We start from the raw sequence: 17,871 nt of genomic DNA, 5'->3' as shown, positions 1-17,871 counted from the left end.
CTGTCATTCTTCACCGCAAAAAACTGCTAAAATCAGGCATATCAGGCACACAGAATGATGCAGAAAAATTAATCAATGCACTTATTACGTCAAGACTAGATTATTGTACTTCGCTTTTCTCAAAAAGTCTTTAAACACCCTTCAGTTAATCCAGAATGCTGTTGTCCATGTACTGACTAGAACCAGTATCAGAAACTATATTTCTCCTGTGATGGCTTCACTGCACTGGCTCCCTGTAGAAGCTTGGACAAAGATTAAAATATTCCTCCTCACTTACAAAACCCTCCGTGGACAGGCACCTACTTATCTGAAAGAGGTCTTAGTTCCATAGTTCCAATCAAATCCAGATGTAACATATGGAGAAAGTTTTGACTAAAAGTCAACATAAACGTTAAACATTAGGAGTAATGTTAGTAGATTTGTCCAACTTCCCAGTTGCAGATGTGATACAACAGTTATTTGATACTACATGATTTCCTTATTTCATTTCCTTCTCATAATGTTACAATTTCATTCTCAAATGTCTGATTTCTTTATCTTGAGTGTCCTCTACTTCCCCGTGTTTTTCTGTCATGTTGGATGCTAGTCTCTATCTAAACCAGTCTCACCTTCTCTGAATGACCCTCCACAGCTCCAGCTAGTGGTAGGGGTTCCCTTCTTCCGAGGGCTGGTATTGGACCGCCTCAGCTTGCTGCCTTCTCGTCCCTTCCTGGCCCCTCCAGCACTGCTCCCTCTGTACGAGCCAATGGCAGACAGGGGGAAGGTCCCACCTCGGAACTCCAGCAGGTAACGGTCGATCTCTGAGGACCAGGAACACAGATGTCACTCCACTGTCATTATGTGCTGTGGACATGACAGATTATAGACCACAGGGTGTAGGTTACCATGACGGGGCAGCGGGCAGCCCTGCAGGACTGCCTTGTTGACCAGGATGCTGAGGGCTGCTTTTACCACAGCCTGCTGCCCAACGCTCAGGCCACAGTTGCTCGGAGACAGTTGTTGTGACGACAACAATGATGATGAGGAAGTGGAGGAGGAGGGGTATTTGGCAGTTACCCGGGAGAGGATGGCTTCTTCGACACGGGGGACGACTACAGCATTCCAGAGCCGAGATAGCCACCTGAACACAACACAGAGACAAAACAACGCACATTAAATGAACAATCTTTTAAGTGACAGACACAACTATCGGTAGTCACTGCAGACACACAAACTTGCCTGACTATGGCCTGGGTGTTGTTTGGAATCACAGGGCAGGACAAAAAGAACTGTGGGCCCAGTAAAGCCTCATGGGTACCCAGACGGGATAGACAGGCATTGAGCTGCTGCCACACCTGGTTTACCCACAAAACCGAGTGTTCCAGGATGCCATCAGGTGGCCAGACATCCGAACCCACCTGGAGAATGATTAAAAAAGACAGTAAGGAAATAAAAAGACAACAGACCCTTTTCTATCAAAATACCAGGAACTTTCATTACCAGGAACTTATTTGCCTAGGTAAAAGAATTCCTAGTAATCTGTGTGCTTTGCGTTTCCATCGCACCCCAAAGTTCAGGGTAATTTATTCAAATCATTCTAATGATCGGGCTGATCATACAGGGGAGCAGCAAAAGAAACTGCACTACACCTCCAGTCCAGTAGGTGACGCTACGAAGGAGCTGAAGGCCCAAAAAGCATGATGACACTGTAAACAGCAACCAAAAAGCAAGTATCATTGTTTGTGCGACACCATACGCCCAAGTTGTTCTCATGTTTTACTACATCACGAATAAAGCCATGCGATCTGAATCGCACAATTGGCACAGCATCTTACTGCAGAGATTAGAATGGGACATAGGCATTAGAGGAGCAGCCCTCTGCTGGTTTAAATCCTACTTGTCGAATAAGTACCAGTTTGTCAATGTAAACCAACAATCATCACCATGTTCTAAAGTTATTTATGGCGTACCGCAAGGGTCGGTCCTCGGGCTCATTTTGTTTATGCTGTATATTCTGCCTTTAGGTAACATATTTAGAACACATGGTGGAACATGTATTTTCAACCTCTCAGTCATTAAACTAAATCACGTCCAATTTAAGTGTGATGGATGGTCTTTTTTCATTTCTATAGTTTTATAAATATAGTCAAAGTTCAACCCTAAAGTCATACAAATTTACTCAAATGCCTGCATTTAATTCTACTGCATATTACTTACAAAAGTACTTATACTCTACTTATGTTTTGATGCCTTGTAAATGAACAGACAATACCAGGTTAAACATTTTTTTAATTAGGGACCAAGCAGAAAGGTGAGGCCCTCTCACTCACTGAGTGAGAGGCCTTGCCTTGAAGCAAGACCCTATTGTTTTTCGTTCGTTTTTTATTATTATCCTTCCGACGTCATTTTAAACTGGAATTTGACTCCCTAACCATGCTCAAAAACTCACCAAATTTGGCACGCATGTCAGGCCTGGCGAAAAACTTGATAAAATGTAAAAATGTACCCCATAGGTGCCAAAATATGCTCTCTAGCGCCACCTATGTAGAAAAAAACAGCAACAGCCCTAGTGGCCAGTAGGAATGTCATACAGACATGGAACCAGTGCCAAAATGTTTGTTGGATGAAGCACTACAAATGATACATTGACACTCATGACCTGACTCCAACAGGAAGTTCACAATATGCCTTTCAAAATAAACTTTTTAAAGCTAACTCATCTGACACCGTTTGTCATATTGACTTCTAAATGGCACCAGAAAATAGACTGAACCCTTCTCAAAAACGGGGTTTCACAACTTTTTCAGAACTGCCTTAGTTTTTTTTTTTTTTTTTTTTTTTTTTTTAATAAGCCCGGAAAATTGCGATGTCTGGAAGTAATTTTTCACTTTGGACTTTTTCCCCACATGTTATATATCCATACGTTCAGGGGACTCACCACAACTCTCACATGCAAAAATATTTGAGATAGGATGTACGGTTATGGATTTATTACAATTTGTTTGTTTTTATACTTTTTCCACTTTTAAACTGTCATTTGACCCCCTTAACATGCTCCAAAACTCACCAAAGTTGGCAGACATGTCATGGCTGGTAAAATGTTTGAGACAATATCAAAATTAACCCCTGGGGTGCCAAAATGGACTCTGTAGCGCCATCTATGTACTAAAAAACACACAGAAACTGCCCTAGCGGCCAGTAGGAATGTCACAGACACATGAAACAAACACCAAAATGTTGATCTGATTGAGCCCGACAAATCATACACTGACACCCATGAGCTAACTCCAACAAGAAGTTGGCAATCTACCTTTCAAAGTGACTCTACTTTCCTGCGATTACTGCTTATTCATTTCCAACTTTTTTTCATACAAGTTATACATCATAAAATGTTCACAAGTCTGCAGAATCCAAAAGTAAAAGAATTTTTGACATAGGACCTACAGTTATGGAATAATTGTGATTTGTTTCAAGAGTACTTTTACTTTCACTCTGACAGATTGGCCTCTCTGTTATAACACCCAATAATCAGTCAATAGTAATGTGACTGGTTAGGGTGGTGGATAATGCTTTGGACTGTCACACAGAGGACCAGGGTTTGATCCTCAGGTGGAGCTGACTTTTTTCCCCCTTTATATTCATAAACAGAGGTTTGCTGCATTTCATTGTGGGTATGTGACAAGTTGCACACAGTGGAAAAAATACATACGGTACATTTTTTTCAAAATAAAAGCCTTATGAAAAATAATAAATAATGACCATTAAATAACTTCTTTTCATTTTTATGACCAAACGCTCAACTGTTTGTGCAATGTTTCTTCATTAAAAATTACTTTCTCACAGACACACACGCACACACAACAGGGTTTCTCCAAAATAATAGCCTTAAATGTGGTAAATCATCACTTTTATGCTCAATTATTCGTGCAATTTCAATTCTTTCTTTTTTTTTTTTTTTTTACTTATTTAGATTTTTGCACAATATAAAACAGAAGAAAACATCTGAGACTAGACATAAATAAAAAAAATAAATTACACCACATAGTATTATTATTGTTATAAATATTATACTACATCTATAGATACACTGCCAAATATCGAAATATTCATATATTTGTATACATATGCACACATCTATATAAATACAAAACACCTCATGTCAGGGCTTATAAGAGCAATTCTCATCAACAACCCAAAAAGTTTAATTATACAAATAGTCTTCGACCATGTGCCATCTCCGCTTAAAAAGATCCATTTTCATTTGTAATGATGCAGTCATTCTTTCCATAGTGTACACTTGTTTCAGTCTTTGTTTCCATTCTATTACCGTTGGTGATTTGACACTCTTCCAACTTACTGTTACTATTTTTTTAGCAATCAATAGTAAAATATGTAAAATATATCTCTGCTCTGCATTAAAATCATTGACCGGTATGACTCCAAGTAAATAGAACAAAACATTTGAAGGGACTTCTCTTTTTACAATTCTTTCAATTTCTTCTTTGATATTTTTCCAGTAAGCTCGGACAGTCCCAAAATACGTGTGTATGGTCACCTGTTTTAGCACAATTTCTCCAGCATAAAGCTGTAGATGGATCCTTGACAAAATAAGATATAACCAAAGGAGTATGAAAAAATCTGGTCTTGAGTTTCCAATCAAATTCCCTCCACTGCTAACTATTGATGCCTTTATGAATAATATTACATAATTTGTCCCACAAGTCGTCTTCTATAACAGTATTTGATTCCAATTCCCATTTTTCTTTGATATCATAGGTATTTTGAAAGGTATCTGATGAGAGTCTTTCATAGAGATGAGAGATATGTTTGCCCGCTAGAAATCCTTTTCTGAAATTGTAATAAAATATTGTTCTATAGCATTTGGTGTTCTCCTAATTCTCTCATTCTCTTTATGATTTGTAATATAGTGTCTGATTTGTAGGTATCTATAAAAATCTTTTGTGGGGAGCTCAAACTGTTCTTGAAGTTGTGAAAAGGACTTTAGGTGCGTTTCTTCAAATAATTGATTGAGAATTTTTAGACCTTTAGCTGCCCATCCCTTAAACCCATAATCCCCAATCGAGGGTGGAAAGTCTGGATTACCTACTATGGGCATGGGTCGAGAGATCAATCCATTATCTTTCAGATTTTTTTTACCTCTGTCCAAACTTTTATCAACTGTTTTACCCATTCTAATCTTGCCAATCCAATTCCAATCTTTAATTTATTGACATGTTTTGGATCCATAAAAGGTAAAACCGATAACTGGACACCTTTAACTTCACCCTGTTCTATTTGAGCCCACTTTGTCTCCCCATCTCCGCTGATCCAAGTCACAATCGCTACAAGTTGAACTGCCCAATAGTAAAACTTTAAGTTTGGTAAGGCCAAACCACCCTTACCTTTAGACAAATAAAGTGTTTTAAATATAATTCTGGGTCTCTTATGTTGCCATATAAATTGAGAAATTAATTTGTTTAGCATCTTAAAGATAGACACTGGTACTCTGATGGGTAGCGACTGGAATAAAAACAGAAGAAGAGGAAGTAAATTCATCTTCACTGTTTCAACTCTGCCAAACAGAGATAGGGGGAGGACCTCCCACCGGTTGAGGTCATTTCTTATTTGTTTAAGAAGTTTATTATAATTTGCATCAAAAAGTTTTGTGACCTCAGGTGTTATAGTAATCCCCAAGTACCTAAATCCTTGTTTAGACCAATGAAATGATGTTGTTTCATTAAGTTGGTGTGGCCATGTACCTGATATCATCATTGCCTCTGATTTGTTGTGATTAATTTCATATCCAGAGATACCTCCATAGTCTTTCAGACTTTGCATGAGTCTTGGTATTGAAGTAAGTGGATGTTTTATGAAAAGTAAGACGTCGTCTGTTAAAAGGGAGATTTTATGAGTTCTTCCACTTCCGTCCTATATCCCTTCGATCTGGACATCTTGTCGTATGGCTTGTGCAAGAGGTTCAATACTAAGAACAAAAAGGATGGGGGAAAGTGAATCCCCTTGCCTTACTCCTCTCTCTAAGTCGAAGAACTCAGAACAATGCCCATTAACTCGTATTCTGGATTTAGGTTTTTTATATAACAGTTGAAACCAACTAACAAATTTTTGTCCTTAGCCCATTTCAATTAATGTTTGCTCTAAAAATTTCCAATCTATGCTATCAAATGCTTTCTCAGCATCTAAGCTGAGAAGCATTGGTGTTTGTGAATTTTTGGCCATAAGTGACTGAAGGTTTAATACTCTTCTTATATTATTTGCCCCATGGCGGCCCAAAATGAAACCCGTCTGATCTGGGTTTATGAATTTTTTAATGTATTTTTGAATTCTAGTTACTAATATAGATGTTAATATTTTATAGTCCACGCAAAAAAGGCTTATAGGATGATAACTTGAGCACCGCAATGGGTCTTTTCCGTCTTTATACAAGACTGTGATACTTACCTCTGACCATGATTCAGGTGGGTTTCCTGAGTTTAACACATAATTGTATAACTTGCACAATATAGGAGTTAGATTGCTAACAAACACTTTGTAATATTCTCCTGCAAATCCATCAACTCCGGGTGACTTATTATTTTTTAATTTTGCAATTGTTGCCCTCACCTCTTTCTCGGTAATTGGCTCGACTAACACAGAGGCTTCATCAGGAGTCAGTTTGCCCAACTTAAGATTTTTAAAGAAACACTGCATTTTGTCAGAATTTGGTTCTTGGATTTGACCTTTATATAATTGTTCATAGAATTTAGCAAATGTCTTAGCTATTGTTTTTAGACTAGTTTCTACCTTATTGGAATTAGGTTGTTTAATTTTAGGAATTATGCGACTAGCCTGTGCTTTCTGTAGCTGAAATGATAACAATCTACTGGCCTTATTTCCATATTTGTAATATTTTCTATCTATGAATCTGAGAGCACCTTCTGCCTTATATGTTAGAATGTCATCTAGTTTGGATCTGTTTTCTTTAAGTTTATCAAGTGCTTCTTGTCTTCCATATTGTTTATGTTCATTTTCTAATCTCTTAATTTCAGTTTCAATTTCTAGTTGTTTTTTAAGTCTGTCTTTCTTTATTCTTGATCCAATGGATATTATTTTTCCCCTTATTGTAGCTTTTCCAGCATCCCACAGAACGGAAGGCGAGACCATTCCATTATCATTCAATTCAAAGTACTCAAGTAGACCTAACCTTATTTCTTCTCTTATTTTAACATCTGCTAACAGTGAGGCATTAATTCTCCAGTACTTCATACATGGCTCCGTCCCAAAGTCCACTGTCATTGTAACTGGGCTGTGATCTGAAATTGTTATTGATTCAATTATACAGTTTTTCACACGGTATATGTCCTTTTTTGACAGTAAGAAATGATCTAACCTTGAGTAACTCCCATGCACTTGTGACATAAAAGTGAAATCTCTTTCATTTGGATGAAGGTGGCGCCATGCATCTACTAACCCTAGTTCCTTCATCATATTAAATAAACTTTGAGACATTCTGTTTTGAGGTTTTGAAGATGTTGGTAATTTATAAAGTCTGTTGTTCAATACGCAATTCAAGTCCCTGCCCATGTGAAGAATGCCCTCCCCATTGTCTGCTATTAGATGTGCGACCTTTTTAAAGAAATGTGGGCAGTCTTCATTAGGTGCAAAAGCATTTAAAATAGTAGTTTTAAGTCCAGCAACTGTCCCTACTACCATAACATAGCGACCTTCTTTGTCCTGATATACTTTTTCACAGTGAAAAAATACAGATTTACTAAAAAATATTGCTACCCCTCTTTTTTTGTGTTTCCCATAACGGCTACTGTAAACTTGATCTACCCATTCTCTTTTCAGTTTTTGGTGTTCTACATCATTAAGGTGTGTTTCTTGCAACAAGGCTATGGAGCAGTCCATTTTCTTCAACTGTCCCAGTATCTTTTTTTCTTTTAATTGGATTGTTTATGCCTTTTATGTTATAAGTGACCAAATTAATTATTATTGTATTTAAATTGCTTCATGGAGTAACACCCTGTACATTCATTAGTGTCTATTTGGCAAAAGAAATAAAAAATATAGTCTACAGATGTATAAAACAAAACCAACTGAAATCTACTTGTCCCAGATGAAACAAACAAAAAACATTTTGAACAGCAAGAACATAGAACAGAACTTCCATAATTCCAGTCAGACAAACAGTTATTATGTCTGACCCCCGGTGATATTGGGCCAGAGAGTGGTGACCTTGTCCCTCTGTGGTAAACAGCACACAATGTGCAAAGATGACCAGTGTTTACGCTAGTATGTAAAAAAGGTCTTGGTGAGTGTAAATCGCTCATATAAACATAAAAAATCCTCCGTCTTTTTATATGCTTTGTGACAACAAGAAACTTATATTATCAAACTTTAATAGTCTTCGGTGTCCAGTTTTTTGTTTTTTGCTTTTTTATCTATATCTACTAAATAAGTCCAGCAGATCAAATCAAAACCACACTGAAATAGTTCGGGTTATATACCTTGTTGAAACTAACCATCCTCTTCCTCTTCCATCCTGCCCTTCAGGTCAGCTGCATTCAGCATGGCATTTCTCTTCTTCTTCGTGTTGACATTCCATCCTACAGTCAGTCGTTCCTCAATGTGCTCCTTCTCCCCACACTGAGCCTGGACATCCAACTTTCTCAAAGTATCCACGGTGCTTGTCAGTGTGGAGAATATTTTTTCTCCTGAGTCCATCTTGAGCTTCACTCGCGCTGGATAAAGGCACTTCGCCTGCATGCCTTTTTGCTTTAGCTGCTTGATGACAGCATAAACCTTGGCTCGCTTCTGCTGTAGCTCAGAAGAGTAATCTTGTTCAAAGAATATCCTCTTATCTCGAAACATTACTTGTCCTTGGCTCCATGCTTGCTGCAAAATGGCATCTTTCACTGTTGCATCTAGGAACCTTACGATGATTGATCTGGGGGGAGCCGTTGGGTCGGATCTGGAGTGAGCGGTGTGCTCTTTCAATTTTAATGTCCAAGTTCGGTGGCAGCCTCAGCACTTTAGGCAACAGATCTTTAACAAATGCACCCACATCTCCCTGCTCGCTTCCCTCTGGTATTTGGAATATTCGAAGATTATTCCTTCTCAATCTGTTTTGCAAATTGTCACAAGCAGCTGTGAGTTGTTTATCGCGTTGTAGCAAGTACCGTAACACACAATGCTGCCTTGCCTCCATAACTTCGGCCTCCCCCACTCTGCCCTCTGATTTGCAAATCCTTCGTTGATGGTCGCCCAGCTGCTCCTTAATATCTTTCACCACCTTTTCCAAGTGTTCAAGGGTCTGTGTAGTTTGTTTGTGTCCATGAGAATTTTCCTCACAGAGTTTTCTCATTTCTTCTATCAGCAACATCTCTGAATCACACGCTGTTTGGCTCTTGTGGCTAGTAGCATCCAAACTAGCACTATCCGTGCTCGGCGAACTTTCGTCTATTATTTTTCTAGTTACCGTATTCCTTTGTTTTTGAAGGATGATGCCATCTTGTTGCAAAGATAATTTTTAATCGAAAGTCCTTTAAATACTAGCTGTTGTCACAGATTTCTAACTTTTTTTGGACGGAGCCTCGCACCTAACCTGTTGCTCTTATCATGACGCCACCGGAAGTCCCTCAATTCATTTTTCAAACTGATTCTGTCTCTCTTATACACATACAAATGCACATATGCACAGTAGGGTTTTCAAAATAAAAGCCTCATTAAAAAGTGATGATGGTTTCAACAGAGGGTCGCTGGTGTTCTGTAGGGATGTAAGGAGGACAGACACAAAAGGGTGGGAGCTGGTATCGGGATGGTGTGGTGTGAGTGGAGCTGAGGTGTTGATGGTCATGGGAGGCGGAACACGGGAGAGGCGCAACGCGTGGTGCAAGGTCCCGCCCAATGCTGCTTGCAGCTTTAATTAAAAATTGAAATACAAAACAAAAGGTGCAAAAAGCAAGGTGCCTTGACATTAAAAGGGAAATAAACATCTGTGAAAGGTTCAGGCCTCTGGTCAGGTGTCTAAACAAGCATGTCCAGGACAGCCAGCCGAGGTGGTCATACCATTTGATTGTTCGGTAGTCAAATCCACTGTGGCTGATGTGGTCTTTGAGTTTCTTATAATCCTGCTTAAGTTTCTTCAGCTTTTCTCGTATTTGTTTCAGCATGTACCTGACATTTAGCTCTACTAGCTTGTTGGCTAATTTTACATATCCTCGATTGTTTTGCATCATTGATTTAAAGTCCCTCTAAATTTCCTCCTTAGCAAATATGCTCAAAAGAGCCTGGACCTCCATCCACTTGTAGCTTCTTTTGGGTCCATTTTCCTAATTATCAAAAGACGAACCTTGTGGAAATGAAATAAACAAAAGAGTTTGTTGTTGCACAGTGGTTTAATGGTAGGTGAACGGAATGCAGAATGCTGCATGTGTAGTCCACCAATCAGCGTTCTCCAGCACACAGCCCCGCCCCTCAATAATTCAGGGTAATCTGAAAAGTGCTACCTCCCTACCAGGAACTTCTTCAGGGAAAGTTTGGGGGCGAGGGAAAGATTTTTACCTGGGTAATTTAGATGAAAACGCACCACAGTTTCTCAAAGTTCAGGGTAATGCTCAAAGTTCCTGCAGTGGAAAAGGGCCTATTCAGTGCACTAGTGCATCATCTAGTTCGTGTCTTTTAACATTTTTTAACTCTCACTGTGAGGAAGGAAAATGAGACAAACTGGTTCAGGAACCAATAGGTAAATATTCTGGATAAATTAGCTGAGCAAGAAAATATGATGAACCTGATTTAACGTCAGAGTCAAAAACATTCAAAATTATAACACAATTTCTTGTCAAATATTTTTGTTCTCTCTAACCTTCTGCAGCAGTTTACGGCGGAGGTGCCTTCCCAGCAGGCCATGCAGTGGCTCCTTATCCCAGCGAAGAGTCACCCAGCGGAAATGCTGCTGGAGGCGGAGCTCTGAGCCTTGGAGGCGGGACCTGGATAGTGTGGCAATCAGAAAGCTGCCCCCCTGAATGTGGTGAGGACCTGAAGGATATGAGCATTGTTAGAACTCAGAGGAAGTAGAAATCAGATGGTGCTAGAAAAGTTTGTAAAAAAATTATAAAAATTTGTAAATGGTCAACCTAAATGTCTAAATGAAAGGAAAAAAGCAAAAAAAATCACACACTGCAAAAGAGGGAACCGTGACTTTTAAAAAAAATGTTATTTTACGAAAGAGTGCAAAATATTTTATGAAATTATTGTTTCTAGTTAATATTTGGTCAATCAAACTCAATATTTTATGAGCTTGACATACACATTAAAAAAAAAACTAATTTTAAGCAACTAGTGACTAAAGCTACATTCAGACTGCAGGCAAATGTGGCCCAAAGCCATTTTTTTTTTTTTTTTTGCCAATATGTGACCTGTAAAAGTCTGTTAAAGACAGTTCTAACAGCACAAATCCAAATTTTCCAAATCCAACCCGGGACACTTTCATATGTGGTCCTAAATCCAATATGTATCTGATATTTTGCAATGTGACTTTAGTCTGAATGGCCAGGTCCTTCTATCCTTTATGTCATTGAAATGTGACAAATGTCACAATTCTGCGCCACAGGAAGAGGAGCGGCGGGAAAAATGTATTTACTTCCATGAATACAGTGTATGCCTGTGTGGTCATGTATTACATCAGGACCTCTTTTGCGCATGCGGGTCACTACAGGGCTGCATTCAATTCATACTCAAGACTGATAGAAGTCGCATTTAATGTGTAATCTGAACAAGCACACAAAAAACTGGATTTCACCAAAAAATCCAAATGGGCTCTATGCACAACCCCACTACTTCCTGAACTTCAGGCGGCTCCTTTATTTCCTGTCTTTCATTATCGGACACACTGATTAATCCAGGTGTGCCTAATCAAACAGTTGTCCCAACAAGTAGCAGACACACCTGGATTAATCAGTGTGTCCAATAATGAAAGACAAGAAACAAAGGACCCACCTGAAGTTGAGGAAGTAGTGGGGCTGTGCATAGAGCCCATTGTGCATTAAGACTTGCTGTCTGAATGTAGTCTAAAGCCTTCAGATAAATGTAGTGAATAGAAAAATCTCTGAATGGTCTAGATATTTCACAAGTGTTATGGTGTGACTTCCAATTTAAGTACCATTGTTCACAACCATGGTGGAGGAGGTGCCTCTGTTGTCCAGACTATGACAGAGATCTCCCAGCAGCCCCAACAGGGACGCCGCCTTCTCCAATCCCTCTAGTAGAACCACCACACAGCGACCACTACAGCTGCCCGGGATACTGATCCCTGGCACCAGGAAACCTGAGAAGCACAGTTATATCAAGATCAAGAATCTTAATTATCTCAGAGGGGCAATTCTCTGTGCAGCCAGCAGTACATTAGAACATGGACAAAAACACACCACACAATAGCATTTGTGAGACACGGTTCAAACAATTCATAAATACACTAATAAAAATATAAAATGCTGTTTTAAAGACCAGTGGCTGTTGGGATGAAGGAGTTTTTAGGTCTGTTTGTCCTATATTTAGGAAGACTAAACCTTCAACCTGATGGGAGCAGCTTGAACTCAGAGTTGAGAGGGTGGTTGGGGTCGGCTAGGATCTGCTCAGCTCACTTCAGGGTCTGAGCCCTGTGCAGATTGTGGAGGTCATTTAGATTAATGTTGGCAAATTTGCGAAACAGCTTAACAACAGTCTGCAGTCTAGTCTTTTAACAGAGAAGGCTCCATACCAACACATGAAAGAAAAGGTAATAATGCTATCAATAGAACAATAAAACATTCTCTATAAAGTCTGGTTGACATTAAAATTCCTTCATTTTCTAAGATTGTCTGCTGATTTGCCTTTTTACACATGGTATCAACTTGTGCCTTGAAAGCTCAGAGTTAAGACTGTGAGGAACATGGAACTGATCCTGACTCCATTCAGACCATGGGTATTCTCCTATATCCAGTCTACTCTCTTTAGAACTCTGACTTTGTCTTCCTCAGAGGATTTCAGCTGAGTCTTCAGTCCATACCAGAATGTTTTACCAACCATCAGAATCAGCAGAATGTGGCTGCAACAGCCACCAATGGTTAATTTTAGACTTTTCAAGTAGAATTACTGACTTTTGTCCTATTCACACAGGACTAATAACCTGTGGACCTCTGGTAATCTATAAAACAATAGGCTACAATATGATAAACTATGTTTTGGGTTCAGTAGTGATGTGTATATAAATTACCATGAAACAGCAACAATCAATATATACAAGTGAATAGATAAAAAAAACAAAAAACAAAACTAACAATCAATTATAAAGGCATCAGTAAATAAAAGCAAACATAATTAAATAAATCCTCCTTCTTACATACAAGACCATTAATGGTATGGGCCCCTCTTATCTCAGAGATGCTCTGGTGCCGTACCATCCCAACAGAACCCTTCGCTCTCAGAATGCAGGTCTACTGGTAGTTCCCAGGGTCTGTAAAAGTACAGTAGGAGCTAGAGCCTTTAGTTACCAAGCTCCTGTTTTATGGAATCACCTTTCAGCTAACATTAAAGAGGCCAATGCAGTCTCTACATTTAAGGTCAGGCTGAAAACATTCCTGTTGAAAAAGCTTTTGGTCAGGCTAGTTAAAACCAGACTGAACCCACAGTTCAGTCTAAGCTGCCCTAGGAGCAATAATGCTGGGGGAAGTACAGGCACTGAGTCCTATCACATGTTTCTGGTTCTACGTACCACTTTTGTCTGTACTTATATTTTCTAATATTTTGCCAACTTAGTCTGTGCATTACTATTCACCCAGTGTCCCCTTTCCCCCTCCCCTCCAGGGGAGTGGCTACTTTTTCAGCTGTAGCCGCTTGGGAGCCAATGACGACAGGATCTACGGTGACCCATCTGTGTCCTGCCCTGACCTGTGTCCTGACCCCCTCCCCCACCTGTCTGGATGGACATCCTCGGCCTCACCACTGTGGATGGGCCTCCTCGCCCCTGCCTGTCTCATCCAGCGGGATGGACTCCTCATGTGTCCACCCTACTGCATCCTTGCAGACTGGAACTACATCTGCAAATGGACGTCCATCAGTCCTGGTGCATCTATAGCCTGTCCATCCATGGGAGTGGATCTCTCCTTCACTGTGGTTCTCCCTTTTCCCACTGGGTTTTGAGTTTTTCCTTACCGAGAAGGAGGGTCTAAGGACGGGGGATGCCCTGGACATTACTCATTTTCTTGCTGTTTATTTGACTGTTGATGTTTACATCCAGCTGACTCTGTAAAGCCCTTTGAGATAACCTTGTTGTGATATTGGGCTATACAAATAAAATTGAATTGAACTGAATTGAAATAAAGCTAAAGCAATAAATAACTGATGATGTTGCTTAGGATTTAGTGAAGACCAGCACATCATCTACTGAAGAAAATCTTCTACCCAATGTAAAAGCTTGTGGGATGGATCATCTAAAATTCTCTGTGCTCCTCTTAAAACTGACTTCTCACAAATCTTTTGGTGAATGTGCCACGAGAGGCATCCTGGGATAGTATGAGTCCTTTGCTAATCCACATCTCTTTGATTTGTCTCATTTTTTGTTTTCTCTATGCATTTATTTCTCTTGAGGATGATGAAGGCTGGAGGTGATCAGGAGGGGATCAGTTTTACCGTTTTTGTGCAAGGTCGCAAAGTTTGCAAAGTTTTTTCAGAAATTTGCCTTTACAAATCTTGCTTCAGTTCGGTCATACAATCACCGATTTAGCTCAAATTTGAATCAGACGTCTATCTCCCAGGCCTACAGCCATTTATCGGAAGAAATTATTATTATTATTATTATTTTTTGTTTTGTTACTTTTTTTTGGCAACATGGACACATTACTGCTCCAGTCTTCTATCAACGCCACCCCTCCTGAACATGGACTATAACCCCATTCTTCCCTGTTCCCCTAATCCCCCCGATTACTTTATCTCAATATCACTCTTTTTTTGTAATGTACATTCTAACTGGTTTATCTGTTCTATCTTAGTTAACTCATCTTCCTGTCCTGGTCACGCTTATTTCATCCCATATCACACAAACACATGCACACACCAACACAAAATTCATTAACACTTGTCACATGGAATGTGCGTGGCATTAGGACACAAACAAAAAGAAACAAAATCTTTAACTATATTCATCAATTAAAACCGGACATATGCTTTCTACAAGAAACACACTTAGCAAATACAGATTTAAACCATCGACAATCTAAAGATTTCACTAACATATACTCATCCACCTTTAATAGCAGACAGCGAGGAGTATCAATTTTAATACATAACAGACTACTATACAAACACCTCTCAACCATAACTGATCCGGAGGGGCGTTATGTTATCATCAATGGCAACCTATCCAATCACAACATGACAATAATTAACATATATGGACCTAATAATGACAATCCATCTTTCTTTCATAACACATTTTCAAAAATTAATGAAACATCCAAAATAATTTTAGCAGGAGATTTTAATACAGTATTAGACCCAAACCTTGACCGTTCACACACCACTGGAAGTAACAGACACTGGCACTCCACTGACATAATAAAACAATACATGCAGAAATTCGGGCTTGGTGATGGTTGGAGAGTGTCACATCCATACACAAAACAATACACACATTTTTCACAGGTACACAACTCCTCCTCACGAATTGACTATATACTTTTGAGTAATACTCTTCTATCAAATCTAAAAGACACCAAAATTCACCCCATCTCCATCAGCGATCATGCACCAGTTAGCCTCACACCTCAGTTTCAATCCAATACCAAACCCTCTTTTAGATGGCATCTTAACACCTCTCTTCTTAAAGATCCAATGTTCATTTAGATGATAGAGAGAGAGTGGGCATCCTTCATGGAGCTGAGTGATTCCCTGGAGACCACAGCAATAACATTATGGGAAACAGCCAAAGTATACATAAGAGGGAAAATGATCTCATACTCCAGCTATAAAAAGAAAAACCAAACAAAATTAGAGCAACAACTACAAGAAAAAATCCAAATCCCATCAGAAAACACAGAAGACAACGCAAATGAAATAAAAAATGTCCAGTTGCAACTAGATAAAATCCTACCGGAAAAAAACAACTTCATTTTACAACAACTTAAGTATGAGCTTGTGGAAAAAAATAACATATCTGCTAAGTACCTTTCAAACTTACTGCAGCGAAAAAAAGATAAATCAATCATAGCATCAATACAGACCTCAGGAAATCAATTCACACACGGCCAACATGAAATCAATAATACATTCCGGTTATTTTATGAAAACTTATATTCTTCAGAAAGTGAACCCAACCCAACCGAAATACAAGCAATCTTCAGAACCATTAATCTACCGCAACTTCCCCCAGACATGGTAAACTTCTTAGACTCGCCACTATCATTGCTAGACCTACACAAAGCCCTCCTTCTGATGCCAAATAACAAAGCCCCCGGTCCCGATGGTTATCCTCCTGAATTTTATGAACAGTTTTGGTCTCTATTATCCCCACTTTTCATCCGCACAGTAACTGAAATCAAGAACACCTCACAGATTCCACCCCATATGAACACAGCAGCTATAACCTTATTACTCAAACCAGATAAGGACCCAACTCAAGCCACTAGCTACAGGCCCCTCTCACTAATGCTGCGTTTCCACTATGTGGAACAAGCTTGACTCGGCTCGGCTCGACTCGGCATTCCTGGAGAGCGTTTCCATTACAAGATACTAGAAGAAGTGGAAGATAATGGATGGATGGAAGGTACACAACACAAAATTAGTTTATATGCAGATGATATTCTTCTTTACTTACAAACTCCCCAGCAATCACTGCAGGAAACATTCAAAATCATTAACACATTCTCATCCATATCTGATTATAGCATCAACTGGAACAAATCAACAATACTCCCACTCTCAAATGATGCTTGGGATTCTGCAGTTCAGAACTCACTTCCTAAAATGCACGTTGGTAATATTAAGTATCTGGGTATTAACATTTCCCCCAGGCTGTCAGAGTTGTTTTCACTTAACCACAACCCCATGCTCAAAACAGTAGAAGATGATCTGGAATGCTGGACAAATTTACCACTCACACTCATTGGACGCACAGCATCAGTAAAAATGAAAATCCTCCCAAAAATAAATTATCCATTCTCCGATATCCCGGTTACACCTCCTGACAAATGGTTCAATAAACTCAACTCATTATGCATACACTTTTATTGGAAGAACAAAAAGCAAAAATCAAACTTGCTACTTTACAGAAAAATAAAGGTCAAGGCGGACTAGACGCACCACATTTCATCCACTACTTTCTGGCTAATCAATTGCAGTACTTAGTTACATGGACAAAACCAACACACAATAACACATGGATTCAACTGGAACAGTCATACTCCACAAACCTTTCTTTGGCAGATATACCATCTCTAAGCACAACACTAAAAAAACATTGTTGCTTTAAAAACACAGTCATCTCAACAACTCTGACAGCCTGGTGGAAAACATTAAAACTAACCAACTCTTCAACATCACCATGTAAATACACCCCTATTTGGCATAACTCAGACTTTCATATTAACACCACACCTCTTCACTATCACACATGGGAGCTAAAAGGCATCACACACCTGCAACACTTATTCAATAATCACAAATTCATAACAAAAAAGTTGGTCCAATTCGCACGAAATTTGGTGAGCATGATGGGGTGGGGGGGTCACTCCTGAGACCATCTGTAAAGTTTGGTAATGACTGGTCAACCTGGGCATAATTTATTACAACAAATCCAAGTCAGCACACATTCAGCCTTTTGCATTACTTAATGCATTGGTCCCATTACAGTGAATGCAG

At 39.2% G+C, this 17,871-nt stretch overlaps 1 protein-coding gene across 2 annotated transcripts in view; it reads right to left on the bottom strand.

Annotated features, from left to right (window-relative positions):
* cttnbp2 (cortactin binding protein 2) overlaps nt 1–17,871 on the bottom strand; it is a 290,602-nt gene that overhangs the window by 7,726 nt on the left and 265,005 nt on the right. For both annotated transcript variants that reach the window (XR_003935538.1, XM_030135577.1), the window contains exons 15-19: nt 12,140–12,304; nt 10,844–11,016; nt 1,219–1,397; nt 885–1,120; nt 609–800 (exon numbers count right to left, since the gene is read on the bottom strand). Coding sequence is in view for 1 of the 2 variants with exons in the window: in XM_030135577.1 (XP_029991437.1) it covers nt 609–800; nt 885–1,120; nt 1,219–1,397; nt 10,844–11,016; nt 12,140–12,304 (945 nt within the window). In the remaining variant the exon portion in view is untranslated. The remainder of the gene's footprint in view (nt 1–608; nt 801–884; nt 1,121–1,218; nt 1,398–10,843; nt 11,017–12,139; nt 12,305–17,871) is intronic.

This window comes from Sphaeramia orbicularis, chromosome 6, assembly GCF_902148855.1.
Source record: "Sphaeramia orbicularis chromosome 6, fSphaOr1.1, whole genome shotgun sequence".
NCBI classification, from domain to species: domain Eukaryota; kingdom Metazoa; phylum Chordata; class Actinopteri; order Kurtiformes; family Apogonidae; genus Sphaeramia; species Sphaeramia orbicularis.
Note: the sequence above shows the minus strand (reverse complement) of the source record. Positions and strands in the feature narration are given on the sequence as shown.